This window comes from Crocodylus porosus, unplaced genomic scaffold (assembly GCF_001723895.1).
Source record: "Crocodylus porosus isolate Cpor-Errol unplaced genomic scaffold, CroPor_comp1, whole genome shotgun sequence".
Taxonomy (NCBI): domain Eukaryota; kingdom Metazoa; phylum Chordata; order Crocodylia; family Crocodylidae; genus Crocodylus; species Crocodylus porosus.
The window spans coordinates 9964065-9984119 of NW_017728916.1; the positions used below are offsets into that span (position 1 = coordinate 9964065).

The window sequence follows — 20055 nt, forward strand, 5'->3', positions numbered from 1 at the left end:
ATAAATACAAGTTTCTCAGCTAAACTGCCACAGTGATGTCAAACGTCTCGTCATAACCAGGCCAATCTGGCAGCACCCATCTCCCATTCTGTTAGGCTTCAGTTCTGATGAATATTGCAATCTTGGAAAAGGAGGGGTTTGTAACTAACTGAATGGCTGTCTGGGGGGGCCTTCAGGCCACAATGCTGAGCACTGTGAAGTAATGTTCACACCTTTTCACAAGAATAATCAGTGATTCAGAACTCGATTCATCTACTACTAATGAGAACATTACCCATGTTTGAAGTGAGTAATTCAAAATGTTTGCTTTGAAATCGGGAAGGATGGTCCTGTGGTTAAAGCCAGGGACTGAGAACCAGAGCTATCTGAGAAGCAAACTGTGTTGCAGTTGCACCCACAGACTTCCCAGGTATCACCTAAACCCCAAATGTAAGTTTCTTGCAAGAGATAAGACTGACAGATATTCTGTGATACTAAAAAGATTAAACATTTGTGAAGTATTTTGAGGGGATTACTGCAGAGAAGTAAAAAGCATTTATCGTTGTCATCTGGTGACTAACATATTTGTAATCTAGTCACCAAAAATATGGCATGGAGGAATGTGATAGAAATACATGGTGGTTTTCCATCCCACTGTAGTCCTTCCCTAGGCAAATGTTTCCAGCTACTAAGCTACACAGTCACATTACATAAGACTGCCTCACGGTACAGAGGTGCAGCTCCCAGTGAGAGCTGTGATTAAACAAAGACCGCAAGAGTGGGCTCACTGGAAACAGTGCAACTGAGTCTCCAATCCTGCAAACACCTGGCCCCAGTCTTAATTTAAAGCACATAGATGGTTTTATTGCCTGGTTTCATCCACATGCCTCAGTGTTTGTAGGACTGGGGTCTTTGCTGTGCAGTCCTTTTTAACATCAGTATTCATTCAGGGGCATTAAATCAACCCCTCTCCTGAATTATCATGCAAAGCAATTCTGTGCACAAACCCCACAATCTACTGTCTGCGCGAAGGATTACCTCTTTGTAACTCAGAGCTGCTGATGGCCTGAGTGGAGGAGCAGGTCGGAGGCAACTTAAGGTCCAGGGTTTAAGAATTTTGGGTGGTTCCAGTGGGCCACGCATCTGTCCAGTGGAACTAAAAGACTGAGAAAACAGATAGTGAGACAATGAAGGCCGTTAAGCATTGCATATAACACATGCACAAGAGCAGGGAAAACAGGAGCTCTCTCCATCTAAACTACCGTAAGAAGCTCACTTTGCAACAAAATTGGAAATGGAGATAAGACAAATGACTTCTGTAGCTATAGTGTCAGTCGTCAGCTATATAGTCAGAAGCATGATGAGGGGTCATAACCACAACCTCTATGAAAAACTGCAAGGCTGTGTAAGAGGCTTAGTTACAGTCATATTCTACAAGAAAACCTGGTCGATAATGCGGCACAGTGAAATGCAGAAAGGATTGGGATGTTCTACCACACTCACCGAATGAGCACTCCACGACTGTGTTTTTGATATCGTGTTGCATGTCCCTTTGGTCAGCCTTTGCAAATGGTCAAGCCATTCGTGCAAATCCTGGCTGCTGTTACAGGACACCACGATTCTTTCGATCATGTTCCCTGCATTGTAGGATTAAATGAGATTCTTTATAATAGTGCAGAGAGAGAAAATAGCCAAGCCAAACTCATTCTGACAGCAAGAACTTCCTGAGTTTGCCATGCGATGTAGCTGCAAAAAAAGGCCAGTACAAAGGCACGGCATGAGAGAGGAGAAAGGGAACAGTCCTTTAAACAGGTTTTGGGACAGGCTCAGCTAAAGTCAGAGGGGGTTTCTCAACTAGCCTCAGTGGGTTTGGGGGATTGGGTATACAACTCTGGTCTGACCACACCTGGAGTGGTATATTCCATTTTGGGCCCTTGGTTACTGGAGAGATATTAGCAAACAGGAAGGAGTTCAGAGAAAAGCAACAGAAAGGATCAGAACCTGGAACAGTGAACCTACAGGAAATTACTGAAAGTGCTAAGCAAGAGCAGATGAATTGATGATGATGGCAGTCTGCAAACACCAGTGCTAGAGAGAGAACTGTGAGTGTCACACAAAGCTGGGCTAAGGAAGAATACTTTGGAAAGAGAAAACTTTAGGCTGAACATTAAGAAAAGCTCCCCAGCAGTGAGACATATTAGGCTGTGGGGTGGTCTGTCCAGGGGTCTTGTCTCCAGCACATGAGACATTTACAGCTAGATTGGACAAAACACGAAGAAATGTATAGTGAGAAACAACTGTGCATTGGACTGAATTACTCAGGGCTTCTTTCATCCCCAACTTCTGTAACTCCACACACAGAAACATGGTGGCTTGAAGACATGTGTCACAGGTTCTGCATGTAAGTGGTTCTTGATATTTTTAGGGGCTCTCTCAATGCGAGCAGATCTTGGCTGTACCCTCCATGCATCTTTGAAGTAGCCCTAAAGCCTGGTCATTGAAGATTAACCAACAAATAGATTCCTTCCATGCATACCCAGGACAGCAAGACACCCGAAGGGCTTAGACGCTGATAGGGAAAGCACTGGGAGAAGATACTGGGGTAGCATAAGGACAAGAGTTTAAAGCATCTGAATGTATGCAAGTAATAGCAGTGGGGAACTTACTATGCAGCAGGTGCTGCTTACACTAATGAACTTAATGAAGCATTGCACACCCCCCTTTCCCTCAGCAGGAAATGTAGAAAAATGTATTCACCTGTGATTTCAAAGGCATGGTCATTCCCTTCACATTCTTCTAATTTTGTGAGTGTCATTCCTGTTAATGGCAGTTTTCCCTACAAAAGGGGTTGAGAACAATTCAGAGTCTACATGTGTCTCCAAAATCATGTTCTATCAGTCTGGTTGATTCCACCTCTCTCATGAATTGCCATCAATGATCCCTGAAGGCTGATTCAGAAAATAGGAACAGATTCCTCTCAAGTTTTATGGATGTAAATGTCCCTATTCTTAGCACACCAGACCAAAAGGTCTAGCCCCAAAGGGGACACCCATGTTAACTTAATACTACCTGGCTCTTTTTACAGGACGTGGCACTTTTCCTCACAAAAGCACTTCTACAAAGGAGATAAGTGTCACCAGTTTCATTAGCTTCTTAGGGAAGACTACTGCATCCTGCCCATCTTGCTGTAGGAACTGTCCACTTCATCTCATTCTAAATCTCAGTTAAGAAAACAAAACCAATGACAAATCCTTTGTAATCTCTGTTACACTACTCTTGTATGTGTCTGCTTTGGGTGTGATATTAGCACAAGATCCTTCCTTTTCTGGGAATGATTTAATGTTTCCAGTAAGTTAAAGGGAATAGGACCCAAACAGAATTACTTCAATCACTTAGACATGTAGCAAGTACCAGTACATGCATTGTTTAAGGCATCTCATATAATGGAAATTATTAGAAAGTCCACAGCTAAAAGCTTATTTTAGCCAGGCATTATTGATATGGAGATGGCTAACATCACTGACAGTCAGTTTGAAATTTCTATTTGAGTGCAAAATTCCAGAGCCTGTCAGAATTCACCGCCCATATACTAAAACACTGGCTGAGGATTATCCAAGCATAAGACAGATTTTTTTTTTAAACTCAAGAGCCTGTACCCTTGTGGAAACTGTTTAATGACTCTGAAGGACAAAAATGTTTGTAGTTAGCACGCTGGCATGCACAGTGTGCTAGAGTTCTCTGTTTCCTGGCTGTGGAGTATTAACACCACAACAGAGAGGTTTCAGAAAGCAAGAGGATTGAATCTGATTACAGATGACTTAAAATTAAATACCTTTACCTGATAAATGAACCCACTCATCCGAGGGCTTGCAGATAACATTAGGAGAACATTTGAAAACAACAAGAAATACCGCTCTTCTTTCTCCTGAAGTGAAAAGATGAGAATTTGCTTAAGTCCCACTTAACATTGCATGACACTTTTCTCAGAGGGCTGAGTACGTTGGGCTCAGTACACACGTAATAGAACTCAATGGTAATGCTCCTACTGGTTTTTAGGGGACCAGAATCAAGCCTTTTATCTGAAAGCTAATTTTAATTCTTTGGAGGTTGCAAACCCTCATACATGCATCCTCCTCAGCATTAATTTAGATGGCAGTGAAGAATGCCCATTTTCTGAGTAAATACTCAATCAAAACCAGTAAGAGTTGCTTTCATAACATATTTGTCAAATATGTCAAACCATACACATGCATAATTATATGCAATATAAAACATATTAAAGAAGGCTATCAGTTCTTGCTCTCTTATTTAAAAAGCAAGGGTAAAAAAAAATGTATCCAACTTCCAGTCATTGCACTAGGCATTGCGTGCCTGTGGCTCCAAAATATTAATATACTTCCTTTTCTAAATAATCCAGCAGAAGAATTGCTTCAGTGGTTTGGAATGCCTATGACGGGGCAACCCAAATTATGCTAAAGCACTACAAACTAAAAGTCCTCCCTCGTGCAGAGTTTTGGCTGGGTCAGGTACCATAATGTGTGAGCAGTTCCACCCACAGTCATGGGGCTGCTCACGTAATAAGCAGTAAATGCCTAGTGAGTCTACTGGCAAACTCCTCTCACATGGTAGTGAGAGACGTGTATACAAGGACCACATTTAGTCCTACAATACAGGAATTGCTTTGAACTTTTCCAAATTCAGCCAGCTCTGGAATAGCACTTGCTAGCTATTAAACAGCACACAGCAATTCTGTACACCATATGAAGTTACTTTAACCTTCAGCCTAGGAGCTGAAAGATATAACATTTCAAATAGGTGGATTTAAGAAACTTTCTTTTTTCACACTAAGTAATGAAAAACGCTGGTTGTTTAATGATGCTAAAATCTCTGCTTGAACAAGAAAAGCAACTCCCAGAGAGCTTGGCATTGAGCATTCAAGACTGACTCCAGTGAACAATTAAGCACATGCTTGACTTTAAGTACATGAGGAGCCCAATTGATTTGTGTGATTAAAGCTAAGCAGCTGCATTAGTGCTCTGGTGGACCGAGGCCAGATTACTCTGTATCCTACACAGTCAAGCCTGAAATAAAGAGATTTTGGGACCTGGGAATTCTTTGAACGTTTCAGCATGCAGCAAAAAGGGCTATTGCCATTTGAAGGGCTTACCTCGCTTCCCCCGCACTGAACCATGACATGGGACATATAGATTACATTTCCCATAGACTTTATATCCTCTCCTTCCCAGCCCTGAATGGATTCTGAAAGGATCTGCAATTCAAGCTGTTTCCTCTTCCTCAGCTCCTGGCATTGTGACTGCAAAGCCAATATTGCAGAAAAGATTTGGTTAAAAATAGAACAGAAAAACTCTAAAATCAAACCTGTTCTGCCCTAGCTAAGAAAGCTTTCTGGCAATGCTCTTATCAGTTTGTTGGCTACAGTTAAAGCATGAACACATCAGAAGAAAAATTTGGCTCTAGCTGTTCAGTTTTTATCCCAGTAGAGAACAGGCCACAACTGGAGAATTCAGCAAGAAGATCAATAGCATTATTCACTTTTGTACAGTTAGGCAAGATTGTGATTAAATTCACACAAGCAAAATGTCTAAAATTTGTTTTATTCTGCTAGGTTTGTAAATTATCAAAGTGCTGTGTCTTTAACGAGGCCCATTCAAAAATGGAACTAGGGAAAAGAAGAAAGGCACCGTGGCATAGGTTTTGGATCAAGCCTTGAGTCCTGAAGTCTCTCTTTAGTATTTACACAGACAAATTTCCCCGCAAGTTACTGGGGGTGCTATGAGAGCAAGGACTACTGGTTATTGCCCTAAAAGCTCACTAGGAACTGGATTCAAATTCAGTTGAAGCAGGAGAAAAACGCTAGAGTGCCAAACCTCGATTTGGGCCTCCTGCTGGACTGATTTCTTATTCAATGGGTGTGTATATATTACTTAAAACAAGTGCTAAATGACTGCACAGTATCAAATGCACAGTCGGGAGCATGTGTAGATGCGCCCAGTTATTACTCTGTTTAGAATTCAAGATTTGGTTCAGTTCTGTACAGGCCGTTCAAACACCATGACACTGTGGCTAGAGAGGAGGCCATTTTGGCTGTACCCCGGGTACATGCCCTGTTTTTAAAGCAGAACACAGCAGCTTCTTTTTGGGTGGCAAATTTTATTCTAAATGTCCTATAGTTCTGGGTCTCTGGAGCAAGCACATGTAGCACCTGCTTATGTTTGTTGCAGTCTCTGTAAATGAAACCATTGTGCATCACATAGCTCTTCTACTATTTGGAAGCTACAGATAGCATTTGCATTGCTTTCTGAGGTCCACGCTGCGTGGCTGGAAGCATCTGCATTACTGATCCCAACACCATGAAGTTAAACATGCATGTCTGATGACACAATTTACTTCTTTGACCATCTAATTTCAATTGCACAGTGAACCACCTCAGGCATACAGGAATTACATTATATTGATCAATAAAACCCTGGCCTGAGATACAGGACACTGGACTTGACCAAATACAGAAGCAGCTCAACTATTGATCTCCATCAGGTAGCAGCAGTTCTAAAGATTCATGCCACTTTGTAATTGGTTTAACTGAATATTCCTGAATTATCTACCACAGTGAATACAAACTGAGATGAGTTTCTAAGTAAACGTAACACCATCTCCCTTTCCTGTTTTCTATGAACTTTCTTCTTCCTCAGCCTTTCAACTGCACCGTTAAGCAGTAAATGTTAACAGCTCCTGTGTTAAGGAAGGAAGCTGGACCACACCTGGAGTGATTATAGCAAAAGGTATTCAGTAGCTGAAGAGAGACAGAACATAACTTTCTTCAGAACTGAATAATAAACCTTCCCCCTGTTAAAGAGTCACTGCATGGAAGGTTTTTTCCCCCTTTCCCTTGTTGCAAAAGGGTTCTAAAGGATATGAGTACTTGAAAACAATTAATCAAAATGTTTGCTACTGCATCTGCAACAAACAGATTATTGTTGATTGCACAGATTAGAGACCCACAGATAGCAGTTTAGTAGCTTCTCTACTCATTGCCATTTTTATAGTGTTATAAATACTGTGATGTATCAGAGTCTGAGCCAAAGGCCACTGGAAAGACTCCCATTCAAACACGTCTCTCTGTTAGCACTGGCAGAGGAGTCAAATGCAAGCATTTAACCTTTCATAGTTCATTTTAATGAGTAATGTATTGTACCCGAGTTGCTCTTCATATACATAACTGTATAAAAGTAAAGGAGATGAAAGAAACCCCCCACCCACACATGGCTTCCTTAGGTGGCATGCCACTAAAATAAGAGTTACTTAATATAGTTAAGTTATGATACTGCAGGGATCACAAAGTCTTGAGAGCCACACACAGCCATTGGAACATGCTACCAGATGGGGGCAAGCCAGGCTTGGAACTTAAAATAAAAATCTTCATAACCCATGTTTTCCACTCCAAAAGACCTTCTCACAAGGAGACAAATGTCAGGCTTGACTCACTCTTTGTGAAACGCAGCACAGAAATGGAGCACTCTATTTTGAGAATCGCTACCTACCACAAGAGACTTGAAGGATGTGACTGTTTTCAAAACCTCTTCGTGATCTGGATGCGCCTCCTAGTGAAAGTAGAAATCACCGAGTTAGTCATGAACTGCAGCAGCATTTGGAAGTGCAGAATTCTCCCATTAGTGCAGTGATCTAAAAATGACAGAGATTCTTGCTGGCCGCACGGAGTTGGGTCGTAACGATTCAACCCAGGACAGAGGCAGCATGGGTCAGGAAGACATGCCATCAAACACAACTGAGTCTAATCTTCATTTTGCTCTTGTTCTGTTCAGCCTAAGGCTATTTAAGCAACCGGAACCCTGGATATGCAACTATATACCTGTTTTGTATACCGATGCACGTTACATTGGAATCCAGCACAGGCAGACAGACAACTATTCTAGAGATGCTACATGATTAAGTGGCTATTAATGCACCTCACCACCAGGTGGTAGTTAATAGCCTATTTGGTGTTAGCAAAATAGCCACTTTGGAATGAACATGGACAGTTAACCCTCCCAGAAGTGAGCAGCACTGACCATGCTTTAACCCCTGTTGTGTTGCTGTGCAGGGGACCCTGCTGGGCAAAGCCCCACTGCTCAGTGCCCACTTTCCAGAAACCCACACTTGCCCATAACTTCGACCATACATGCTCACTGAAGATGAGTCTTATTTAAAGCCTCACCACCGCATTCACCATATAGAAGTCAGCAAAGACAGCTGACCCACATATGACTGATCCCCACTGCTCTGCTCACTGTGGTTACGGTACTGGCCACAACAGCTATGAGAGGGGTATGGGTAGCAGATTGCAGAGATTAGGAGAGTATTTCTCTTTTGCTGTCTTTAGCCCAGCCCTCTGTACTAGGAATACCACCCCGTTCGGGTGCTTTGGGATGGTTTTAGGGTGTTTTCCTCCTGTAAACAAACATCTAGATGCCCACGTAGAGAGCTGAATTTTGGATAAAGTCTGTATAATATGTGACCTCCCTGGAAGTTAGTCAGGACTCTGGGGGCAGATTAAGACATAGTCCCTTACCCCTTTGCTTCTAACAACACCTGCTGGTTTTTGCTGAGGATGGTTTTCCAAGTGGACTTGCAGGGAATGCAGAGCTAGACAAACACACCAATGCATATCTTAGCAGGCCTTCAGAGCCAGGTGCAGTTTTGGCCTTTCTCAGACACCAGATTTCACAGTGAGCAGGACACCGCTTCCACCAGCTCCTATGCTCTGGGCCACATAGAATCACAGACAATGAGGGTGGGAAGGGACCTCAGGAGGTCACATCTAGTCAAACCCCCTGCTCCAAGCAGGACCAGCCTCAACTACATCATCCCAGCCAAGGCTTTGTCTAGTTGGGTCTTAAAAATCTCTGAGAATGGAGATTCTACCTCTCTGGGCAGCCTCTTCCAATGCTTTACTACCCCCTCCTAGGGAGAAAGTTGTCTTAATATTATAATATAATATTAATAATATAAATTTCCTTTGCTGCAACTTGATATGTAGGATGCTGCAAAACTGCAGCAAAGCCCCTAGCACTTTATGGACCCACACAGTGCTGCACCACATGGGACAGCAGCAGTGAAGCATAGCTGGCAGAACCCTCCCCACCCCACATGGGGAAGGTCTCCTGAGAAGAGGCCTGCAGCCTGGAGCTGGGACGCTGCAAGGTACACACGCACCCCGGCAGTCCCTGCCAGCAAGCAGCACAAGTGGGAGAAGTCAGATATAGCCTTGGATGTGGTACTGGGAGCAGTGGCCTCTGGTGGACATGAGTAACAACTACAATCAAAGCATCCTTTCTTCACCATCCAGGATGCGAGAGGGACCCAGGGAAGGCAACTATTAACCTCAGGACTAGCCCCCTCAAAGCAGGGTGATCAAAAAGCTGCTGCCCTCCCCTGCAGGCTTGTGGGAAGCTGCCACCCTCCTTGCCACAGCATCCTCCCCCTGTTGCAAGGTCTTGCAGCAAGCAGGAGGCAGCTGGAGGGGGGTACTTCAGCTGTTTGAGGGGAAGGAACAGCTGATGCATTAATCTCCACTTGGGCTACAGAGCAGGGGCTGTGATCTAGACTGCTCTTGCCTCACATCTGAAGCACATCAAAAGCAGAATCGTTAAATCATGCACTGCAAATTAACCTGGGCTCCATCGTTCTCCTCACTCCCCGCCATACTCTTACACAGAAACTTCTGGCCTGGACTCACAGGTCCTTGTGCTCCAGCTGGCTGCCCAGCTGGGGATGCATGTTACAACCTGAGCTCAACTGCAACTCAGGCTGTAACCCAACTTTGCACCAAGGACTCAGGCAAGAGTCACTCATGGGCTGGTAGCTCTCCGATGCCTTCCCACCTACGAGGCAGGCAGCTGACACATGGGCATCATAATGATCCCCTAACTCACCAGGGTGAAGAACAAGGAATATATGAAGTATTGGGAGACACAGAAATTGGGCTGCCAGTGTCCAGACAGAAGAGGTTCAAGGGCCCAACTATTCTACGTTCCCCAGCCTAGCAGCACAGTTCTGGGTGCACAGGGCCTGGCTGGCCCATGTCTCACATACCTCCATGTGCCGTTCCAGCTCCTGGAGAACGGTAACGTATTTATCCAGCCTCACAAATGGCTTGCTGAGGCTTGTGGTCAAAATCAGAATCCCTGGGTTGGGTGCGCCCTGGTTCTCCATAAACTTCTCCAGTTCGTCGCTATAAATAGAGACAACAACAAGCAGCAGACTTCACCAGCCGCTCAGGGCTGTGTGTTACTCACTCCCATGCTCCTGCCACGACTCTGGCTTGCATCTGAGCTGCACTCTGTTCCCACAGAACTCCAGCTTCTCCCAGATCCACCAGTTGCTGGACACAGGGTGGGCCAGAGACTCAGCCTGGCTTTTGCAACAGAGCTGGGACATAACTCTCTAGCAAGCTCCTGGAAATGACTGTGCCTCAGGAATCTCTGGAGCACCGCGGGTCTGTCTGGGCTGGGCGGGGCAGTTGCACCCCAGGAAGAAGCAGCCAGCTCCCTGGCTGGTACACTTGGTCAGCTCTACAGCCTGTTTTGCAGAGGGAGGGATCTAAGACCCTCAAGAGTGATATGAGCCCTAGAGGCACTGCAGGAAGGCAGTGGAAGTGGTGCCCATGCTGCTTCCCTACTGTGGCTGGTCCCTGTATGAGATGCCTGCCATGGAGATATCATCTCTACTACAATAAAAGACATCATCTGTACTACGAGTCCTGATTGCCACGGAGAGAGATCCTAGTACTCTCCTCCCTGGTAAGGCCCAGATAACAGCAGGCCCAATAATAAGCAGCAGTATCTGCTCACATGACATGACACCTGGGGTCTGTTCTTACAAGATGCAGTGGGACAGCAGGCCCAGTTGTGCTGTGGCTCTGTCTATCTCTGAGGCCAGCAGCTGGCTGGTGCGCTCTCCTGGAGTTTGGTAAATGGGCCTCTTAATCACCCTGCTGAATAGCACACTGGGGGGGAGAAGGAGGTTTCTGTATTTAGAGAACATGCAACGCTTGCGCAGCTTTGGTTTGTAATGCTCTGGGAAGCGCACTTTGAGCTGCAATCAGCACATTCGCTAAAATAGTTTTAAAAGGGCTCTGGCTAATGAGGTGAAAGACAGAGTCATTTACAAAAGCCCCAATTTTCATCAGGCAAAATTAAAACCACACTTTAGGAGATAAGCACTTTGCTGGCCTCCCATTACAAACATACTAGAATTACACAGCAGAGCAGAGGCAGCAGCTCTCACGTCAGTGAAGCGGGCAGTCTCCACAGCTCTCCCATGTGCCCTGCAGCTACAGCTTATTCAGGAGACGCACCCTGAAGGAGGCCATTGCCATGATCTCTGCAATAGTTTACAGAGCAAGTCGAGCAGTCATTCTGTAGGACAGCTGCTTTGTTACAGCAATAGATGCCGTCTTTTCCAAAGCAACTGCCTGTACCTCCCTTCCTACACTAGACGCCTGGTCCTGGAAGGTGGAGAGCATTTCAGTTAAATCAATGCAAGGAGATATATCTGGAATCTCACAGGACCAGGACCCTTGTGAGTGAGCGTGTATAGGTGGGGTAGACGTCCATAAGATCTGGACAGGTGTTAATGGGGTCTTCTGCACTTGCACAGGGTTGTCCCACGAAGCCAGCGGAGAGCTCTCATCTCCCTAACTGCTCGATTGACCACTCACCACAATCCCTCCATGAGCGGCTGTCCCCGGGTGGCAGGCAGGGAAGCCAGCCAGATCCATCCCAGAGTCTCCCCCATCTCCCAGTGTCAGCAGTGTTCCCAGAACCTTCCAAAGACCATGGGCAACACTGAACCCCATTGCCGAGATCCCAGTTGAGGACTCCCACTGAACTTCAACTTAAATGGGAAAGGGAATGACTTCCTCCCTCATCACAAAATGTTACTTGCCTGTGTTGTGTGAGGACGTTGACAGCAGAAGGGTGGTTAGCGCAGTATGTGAGGTACAGAGCTCTGAACTGTGGCATCAAGTGCATAAAACAGCCTCCCACTCTCTGCTGGTTTTCAGGAAGCCTGTAAACATAAACAGGAACATTTTCAGAGCCTGTTATTTGGAGATGAGGTAACGAGATAGGTCCTCAGACATGACAGAGCAGCAGCGGACTGGCAACGCTGCATCGTAACCTGCTATCAGTGCTGGACGCGGTCCAAACCCAACTTTGCAGGGTGCCTGTCCCACCCACACCAAACACACCGGCCCATGAGCGCTGGCTCCAACTCAGCAGTTTCGCTGGGATGTTCTAAGCCACCTTAGCTGCGCACATGCTCATTAGCTGAGATGACACTTGCACGTAGCCTTTGGATCGCTTAACTGCACAGCTAAGTGTGGGATCCAGCTCTGCAGTCCTCTTGCCTGGTGCTTTGGAAAGCACACGGCAGCCTGGGATAACAGAGCACCTGATCTGCGTGGCTCCTGCACCAGCTCTATGCAGGACTCAAGTAGGAAGTAAGAGAGAGAGAGGGGAAAGGAAAGGAGACCTGGAGCCCAAAAGGACTCAGTACTTTTTCCAGCTTCCAACTTCTGCCTCCCTCTGTTTGTTGCCTTTTTTCTACTATTTTCTGTCTTTACCAGTGAGGGAATCCATTGCCCCCAGTTTGAGTCCTGGCTCTGCACCACTCACATCACCTACAGGAGCATTTGGGATGGATACAAAGGATGTAGGTTGAGCTTTAAGGCACCCAAGAGAATTGGACATCAAAATCCTACTGGCTTCACGTTAGGATTTGGGCACTGTCTTTCATAGGTCCCCTTGAAAACCCGCAAATATTGTTTTTAGTTTCCCATTTAGTTTTATTTCTCTGCAGCTGGGCAGATACATTGCTATTTCTGTTACCTTTCCTGGTCCCCAAATCACTGACCTTCTCTTGAAGCAGGTTTATGGCACTAGCTTGGGATTGTAGGACTGATAGAGACTATCAGGGTCACTGGCCCTTGCAATCGCAGGGAGCCATGTCATAGACATAGTCCAAACAGGTCCATAAGAACATCCTGTTGGCCTCTCTTACATATCACAGCCACAAAACACATCCTAGTTCCTCATACAAGCTGGGGTCTTTCATACAAAAATCAAACGCCTCAAAAACTACCCTGTGTCAAAGGAAGAAAGCAGGAGAGACCAAGGGTACTGCCAATGCCAAGGTCACTGCAGTGGCAGGGAGTTTGTTAGGTAAAACATACCGAGATAATCCTAGGAACTGGACCATGCCCCATCCTACAGAGGAAGAGAAATTCCCCCTCTCTCCTGCAACAGCCTCTGCCAATCTGACCTGGTGGAAAATTCCTTCCTGACTCCAACTCGGTGTAAGCAGGACCACCCGCCCAGCCAGGCACCCGGGAGGTTTCACAGTCCCACCTGGAGCACCAGGACACCCAGTCAATCACCGACGCTTCAGAGGAAAGTGGAGGGAAAAGTAACAGAAGTCAAGTTGTGTTCAAGGGGGTCAAAAAATTATTTCCTGGTCCCTCCAGGCAGCCAGCAGAAGCCCTGAAGTGTGAACCAATTAATTAACTGCAAGCTCAGCAAATACTGTAGTTAAATTGGGAGTTCAAGAGGAAGAAGGATGAATGAGAGAAGGAAACAGATCCCAGAAAGGATTGTCACAATGGCCCAGCCTGACCTCCTTCGTACAGACAAATGCTAGACTCTTCTGCAAGCTGAACTAGAGCACGCCCTCAGAAGGGGACCAAATTCCCCGCAAGATAGCAAGTCTTCCACTCCTCCCCCTGCTGTCTACCCCGCAGGGGTAGACTACCCCGAGGCTCAACCTCCCGCAGCTACTAGGAAGCCACATCTCACTTTGAGATCCTGCCTGCACCATCAGCAAAAACAAGACGCCACCTTCCTCAGATGCGAGTAGCCCACACAGCGATCACGCAGTAAGAAAAAAGTTAGTAAAGAGGCAAATTAATGATTTATCACCCTCCGTTGCAACAGTGGAAGCTTACTTTGCACATTCTTCCAAGGCTTGATTCAGTGTTTGCTGAAACGTGCAGATCTCCTCAACATTTCCCAGTAAGGATGCGGTATCCGCAGCACTGAGCCTGAAAGAATTAAGATAATGAAGAACGCTAGTGAGGTGCTTTACCACCGTTCAAAACAAATGGTGCTGTCTCTGTAAAACAAGCTCTGCAAATAACCTTTTCAGGGGTGCAGACAATCTAAAGTATTGGTTCCAACAGGCAAACTCGTTAATGTAATGAAGTACAAAAATTCACAGTTTGCAAATCCAATTAAAACATCCCAGAGAAAACATTTGCTCGCAGGAATTATCCCAAATTGGATTTTAATCGCTTAATCACATGAATCGTCTCAGATTGCTAAATTGTCCTAAATGACAGGATTCCTTCTGGGGGTAGGGAGGAGGCCGGCGCAGCTATGTGCTCTGAACTGTAGCAGGCTTGCCCTGGGTTGTAGCTCTCTTTGCAGAAGCAGAGCCATCTCTGGCAGCCTCTTCAGGGGATGGACTGTCTTTTAATACATGCATACCAGGCATGGCACAAACAGGACCTGACTTCAGTATGGCCACTGGAACCTGCCGTGCTACTAACAACAGTCAAATGCAAGTACCCTTGGTCTTCTGCCAGTCTTCGCCCCCTCATCACCTTTGCTCCCTCACTCATTTCAGCCTCATTCCTCTCGGTACCCTTTACAGTCCTGCAAGCATATCAGACTACTTGCCACATTTGATACAACATGAGAATAATGTGAGAAAAATCTCGCTCAGGGCTGCCTGCCTGGACTCTGGGATAAGAATGACACCATCAAAAGCCATGGGGTATCATGGAGGTACCATGGCTTTTCAAGGGAGATCAGCCATGGCATCCCAGGACCTGGTCACAGCCAAATACGCTGTCTCAGATTCTTCTAAAGGTTTGAGGAAGTCAGGCTGCTGTGGGGAAGTTTAGGAGATACTTGAGGAAAAAAAAGAGGAAATCCTCTCTCGCAGAGGGCTTGAGATTCTGCCCTCAAAACTCTCCGAACTGGAAAAAAAGGAAGTCTAAGCAGTTGACCTCGGCGCTTGTGATCCACTGGGATTTCACCATCTTTCTCACGCTACAGACCAGCAGTGATCCACTACCTCCTTGTTCACAACTGCACAACCTCACCAGAGGAGGCAGGACGGAGGTACTCCGCTAAGTGGAATTATCCAAGCTTTTGTGCTGATTTCAGTGTTGCTCTCTGGAACAGATGACTGCGAAACCAAGGCAGGAAGCATAAGATCAAGCAAACGGTGCTGGAGCACATGGAGTCTATTGATGTGCAGACAACAAAGAGCTATCTGTGTGTACCACTGTTTGGACAAGCCACAAACAAAGGCTTTTCAAAATCCTAAGAGTGTACCTTCAAACTTATCAACTCTGAACTTTACTCCCCATCAGCTCTTCCCAGGATGAAAACCTACTGGTTTACTTCTGCAGCTGACAAGGACCTTCCAGATGTCTGTTTGGGCTGCACATGACTGCGGAGTATTGTTTCAGGTAAAACAAGAAAATACTTCAAGCAAATCACCATAGAGATGTTGGGTTGGTCTTTTCTAGCTCTCAAGTTCAGAATCAGCAAAAGCCAGGCCAACCATGGTTGATACATTTCTTAGATTGTAGCCTGGTGAAGAGATCATGTCTGGTGAAGAGATGACCAGGAGTTCCCAGCTGATGGTGAAAAGCCAAAAGAAGGACCATTGAAAGGGAATAAATGAGCATGAAGCGTTCTATAGCTGACTTTCTGGATTGGTTAAAACAGAGATTGTGCCTAAGCTAGAATCCTTTGTCACCACGGGTCTGAACAAAAATTTGGGGGAAATGAAAGGGCAGGATCTGCCAGAAGCTTGGTTCTCCTGAGCACACAGAGAACTTATGAAATGCTGCACAAAGACTTCTAAAGAGCTGAAACTATCCTCACTTATTCACAAGTTAAAACGTAACAAAGAGTGTTAAAAGTTCCAGTGTTCGGTCCCTGTAGCTGGACTTGGACCTTACTTGTCATAGGACTGGAGGGGTCTCAAGTATGTTCCAAGAAGTGACTGGAGCTCCTTAGCATAGTCCCGTTCTGTTTCCAGGATATTTTGCAAGACCTAGAGAGAAACAGAAAATTGAGCCGATCTGAGCATTGGCAACTAGCCACATGAATACAATGTCAGCTTCCAGCAGTAGAGAAACCTGGAAGCAGATTTTAAACCCACTTCTAACTTATTCATGTCTTAAGACCATGCTAAATTCAAAACCGAGAATGTGCAATGCAGGCATGTGGGTTCAAAATAGGGACTTAATCTTGCAAATCTGGAGTGTCTTTAGGAAAGCTGTAAAAATAAGCCTGTAAGGACAGTTGCTTTTCAAGTGTTCTTCTGTGATGCTGGCATATCATGTAAAGGCACATTTAAGTCAGGTATATGTCCCCACTTAGGGGCAGATTTCCTGCTTCATTGGCCATCTGCATATGTATGTACATTCCTGTTACGGGTAGGCTGTCACAGTAACAACATGCGAGTCAAGTATCTGCATATGCTTATGAGCACAACAGCTTAACTGCGGCAGAACCCCGCTGGCTTCAGCACTGTTCCAGCCCAAAGAACGCCTCAGTGCCCACTTTATGGAGCAGCGGTGAACATGCTCCGGTCCTGCCTCCTGTAGCAGCAGTGTACCCAGACCTGTTGCAGCCTCCCCTTTGTCAGTAAGCAGGAGGCGTCACACTGTAGACCAAGGATCAGTGACAGACAAGACTATTTCTATTCTAGCCATTTCTACTGTCTGAACATGGCCTATTTCAGCTTCCACTTGTATAAAATAGAATCTGACAAATGCATTTAACCTCCAGCACCCAGGGATGAGGATGATGTCCACATACAGACATTTTAACTCTCTTTTTGGACTTACTGGGTATGTCTACAAGTGCATTTACGCCAGCTTAAATTTACTGAGCAATAAGTTACAGCGCAATAAGTGGGAATAGGCCAGCGTCTACACACGCAGGCATTAAAGCGCATTAACACTGTGCATGGACTGATTTGGGACTAAAGTTAGTCCCAACTCCACACATAGTGTTACTGCACAGGAAGGTGTCTACATGTGCACTACTGAGCAGTAAGTAATCAGGTGTAAATTTAATACCTACATGCTGCAGGTATCAAATTCACATTCAAGTCAGCATAAGTTTCCGTATTTACTGCACAGTATGGGTATGCACATGTAGATGCACACCCATATTGCGCAGTAATTTTGGTTACTGTGCAGTAAATAAGCACATGTACACGTGTCCATTTTAGAGCAAAATTTAATCTGCCTTGCTCTCTTGCAAACTTGATTATCTCCCCACCTTTCAGAAGGTGGATAATTACTATTGGAAGAGAAGAACTGGAACAGCAGCATGAAGTTTTTTTAAAGTACTAACCTCGCGATATACTAAACTCTCATCTTTGCTATTTTAACTTTGCTGCCCATTTTAAATCACTCACTTATGTAGCATCTCGTATTTGAGTTTTACTGTTTTGACAGCCAAGTAAACGTCTTAATCCAGTACAATCTCAAGAGTCACATTTAAATACTAAAAGCGCCAAATCCTCCGCTGTTATAAGTTATCTTACTTTCAGCGGAGTGACAATGACTTACACCTGGGAGAGAGCTGGGCTAGAAGATTAATGTTCTGCTTAGTAAAACATTTGCTCAGAACTTTAAAAACTTACCACGGGATAATAATTCTTTGTGAGCTGTGCGCTTTCAAGTCCTTTTAATGCTTTGGGAGAAAGGGGCTTATCTGTCAAGAAAAAAACCCCACCATAAATAACTTGTAATGCAGAATTGCCATTATTCCGTCGGATAAAGCCCTACCTCTATCTTGTCTGACGGACTGAAAAAGATGCCACGATCACCGAACCAGCAGCCCTATTGTGGAGTTTTTCTAATGAAACCTGAAGCAAAATGAATGTATGCATGAAGCTGACAGCTGTTTGAATCTCCTTAGAATTGCAACGCAGCAACTCTAGAATATTTTTAAGTTTGTTCTGAAATAGTTGGCAACTGTCCCAAAGCTGCAGGGGGCAAGAGGGGACTGGAACTGGGTTTGGCTCAGTCAATCTAAAAAAAGTAGATTCCACATGTTTTCAAATGCCAGGGATGCCGGATGCAGGATTTTACTTGGGGCTCATTGCTGATTCACAACTTACATTACACCAACTTTAAAAACAAACTGCAGTCAGACCTTTGAAAGGTGACATCTCTCACTGAAATTCAGGGGAATGTGGGCTCTGCTCCTACCTTGCTCACAAATGGGAAGACTCACGGTTCAACATGAAACACCTCTGCAGCTTTCACCCTTTGCTAAGCTGACACATAATAGTTCCTTCTCTGCGTATAATTTCCACTCCCCCAGCGCACACAGCCGTGAATGCACAAAGTCCTTGTCCCATTGTTCTTTTCCGCAGAAGCTGAGCAAGCAAGCCGATGTGCAATAACAAATCACCGTGTGTTCACAAAGGAGGAAACAAGCCTTCCAGAAGGAAGGTGCTCTTAATTTTACAGTTCCTCGGTAATCACCTCAAGGCTGTGGTATGCCTAGCATCTGCAGGGAGGCACTGTCATTTCAGGCCTTGCTTGTTCTCTCTTCCCAGAAGAACAGGTTTGACAGTACCCCTGGTAAAGCTGTACTGGGAAAAGAGTAAAGGTGCTGAACTGAGGCCCAATACTGCAGTCCCTCTGGAGGCCCAGCTCCTGTCTACATCAATGGGAACTGGGAGCACCTAAGAGGAACTTGAAATATGCCACACGGAGTAGAGAGGGGTATTTTGTCCTGCTTTTCATCAGCAGCTTCTGAGACAGATAACAGGGGAGAAGCTGATGTTAGTAAATTTAGCTCACTGGAGACTGCAGCCTGTTGTGCTTTCTAATTATTGCCTTTGCAGCATTTCCTGTCTCCTCCACCCTCCACCAAGGGGCTGTGTGCATCACTTAAAGCAGTCGATGAAGCTTTGCTCCACACAGCTAGTCATTATAGCCCACAAGGTATACTTAGGAGAGAGGGAGAGTGGGAGTACAGACACTGTCATGTGACTGCAGCACTGGAAAAAGCCAGAGCAGTTGACTGTGCCGATGCAGCCAAGCTGAAACAGTCACAGGACTGACAACCAGTCCACCGCTTCATATTCTCAGGTCGGCTGCCTTGTTCTGTTATTTAGTGATCGTGTGTCATTCTAACCCTGCACCGCTGGCTTACGAGCACCTACTGACCTAGGCCAGAGGGCCCTTTTCCAAGCTTAGTCCATCCTTAGACTCCAGGCTGACGAAGCAAACAGGATCCTGGTACAGGGTATGAGCAAAGCAAATTGGGCCATTTCTGTGCAGCTCCTGTTTGTGCGCACTGCAAAACTACCTGCAGCCTGGCACCAAGAGAGACTGCTCCTTCGCTTTGCTCCCTGCAGGAACGATCCTCCCTCCTCTGCTCAGCAGAGGTCTCTGGCACCATCCTGTACTCAAGGTGGGTGCTGGAGGGAGGATAGAGGAGCTACAAGACTGAAGGGGTCTGTTGAGCTCCCTGCAGGTCACTGGGAACCTTGGTAAGGCACCTTCCTATTAATTCATGAAATCTTTGCCTGAGTTTGGCCAGCTTTAGGTGAATGGAATTGGCTTTTTTCTCCTGCCCACTTTCTTTCAGTAATATAATTAATTGCTCTTTGGTTGTACAAGAAGGCACGAAGACTGCACTGTAAAGTCCTGCAGCAGCCCCCATCTTTCTCTTGTATGGTGTGGAAGAGTGGGAGGACTGATCTGTCCTGTCTACAGGCCTGGCTGTGGCTTGGCATATGTATCTTCCAGGGATATGCTCTGCACATCAGTATGCTCATCAGTAATAAAAAAATATATACGTGCACCCTGGAAAGCAGCATGAGCTAGAGGATGGGACACTGGGGTGCTACTGAGGGGATGGGATTTTGTTTCCAGGTTGGCCATGTTATTTAATTCTGGGCACGTCCCAGCTTGTCTCCGCGCCTCTTTCCCCACCCACTCTTTGCCCC

The 20055-nt window shown here is 45.6% G+C and overlaps 1 protein-coding gene across 4 annotated transcripts in view; it reads right to left on the minus strand.

Annotated features, from left to right (window-relative positions):
• Positions 1 to 20055, minus strand: part of ARHGEF6 (Rac/Cdc42 guanine nucleotide exchange factor 6) — a 50087-nt gene that overhangs the window by 12284 nt on the left and 17748 nt on the right. For all 4 annotated transcript variants that reach the window (XM_019536433.1, XM_019536431.1, XM_019536432.1 and 1 more), the window contains exons 6-16: positions 17731 to 17801; positions 16031 to 16125; positions 14000 to 14095; positions 11944 to 12066; positions 10090 to 10228; positions 7539 to 7598; positions 5147 to 5293; positions 3818 to 3904; positions 2737 to 2815; positions 1483 to 1616; positions 1018 to 1143 (exon numbers count right to left, since the gene is read on the minus strand). In XM_019536433.1, the coding sequence (XP_019391978.1) occupies positions 1018 to 1143; positions 1483 to 1616; positions 2737 to 2815; positions 3818 to 3904; positions 5147 to 5293; positions 7539 to 7598; positions 10090 to 10228; positions 11944 to 12066; positions 14000 to 14095; positions 16031 to 16125; positions 17731 to 17801 (1157 nt within the window). The remainder of the gene's footprint in view (positions 1 to 1017; positions 1144 to 1482; positions 1617 to 2736; positions 2816 to 3817; positions 3905 to 5146; positions 5294 to 7538; positions 7599 to 10089; positions 10229 to 11943; positions 12067 to 13999; positions 14096 to 16030; positions 16126 to 17730; positions 17802 to 20055) is intronic.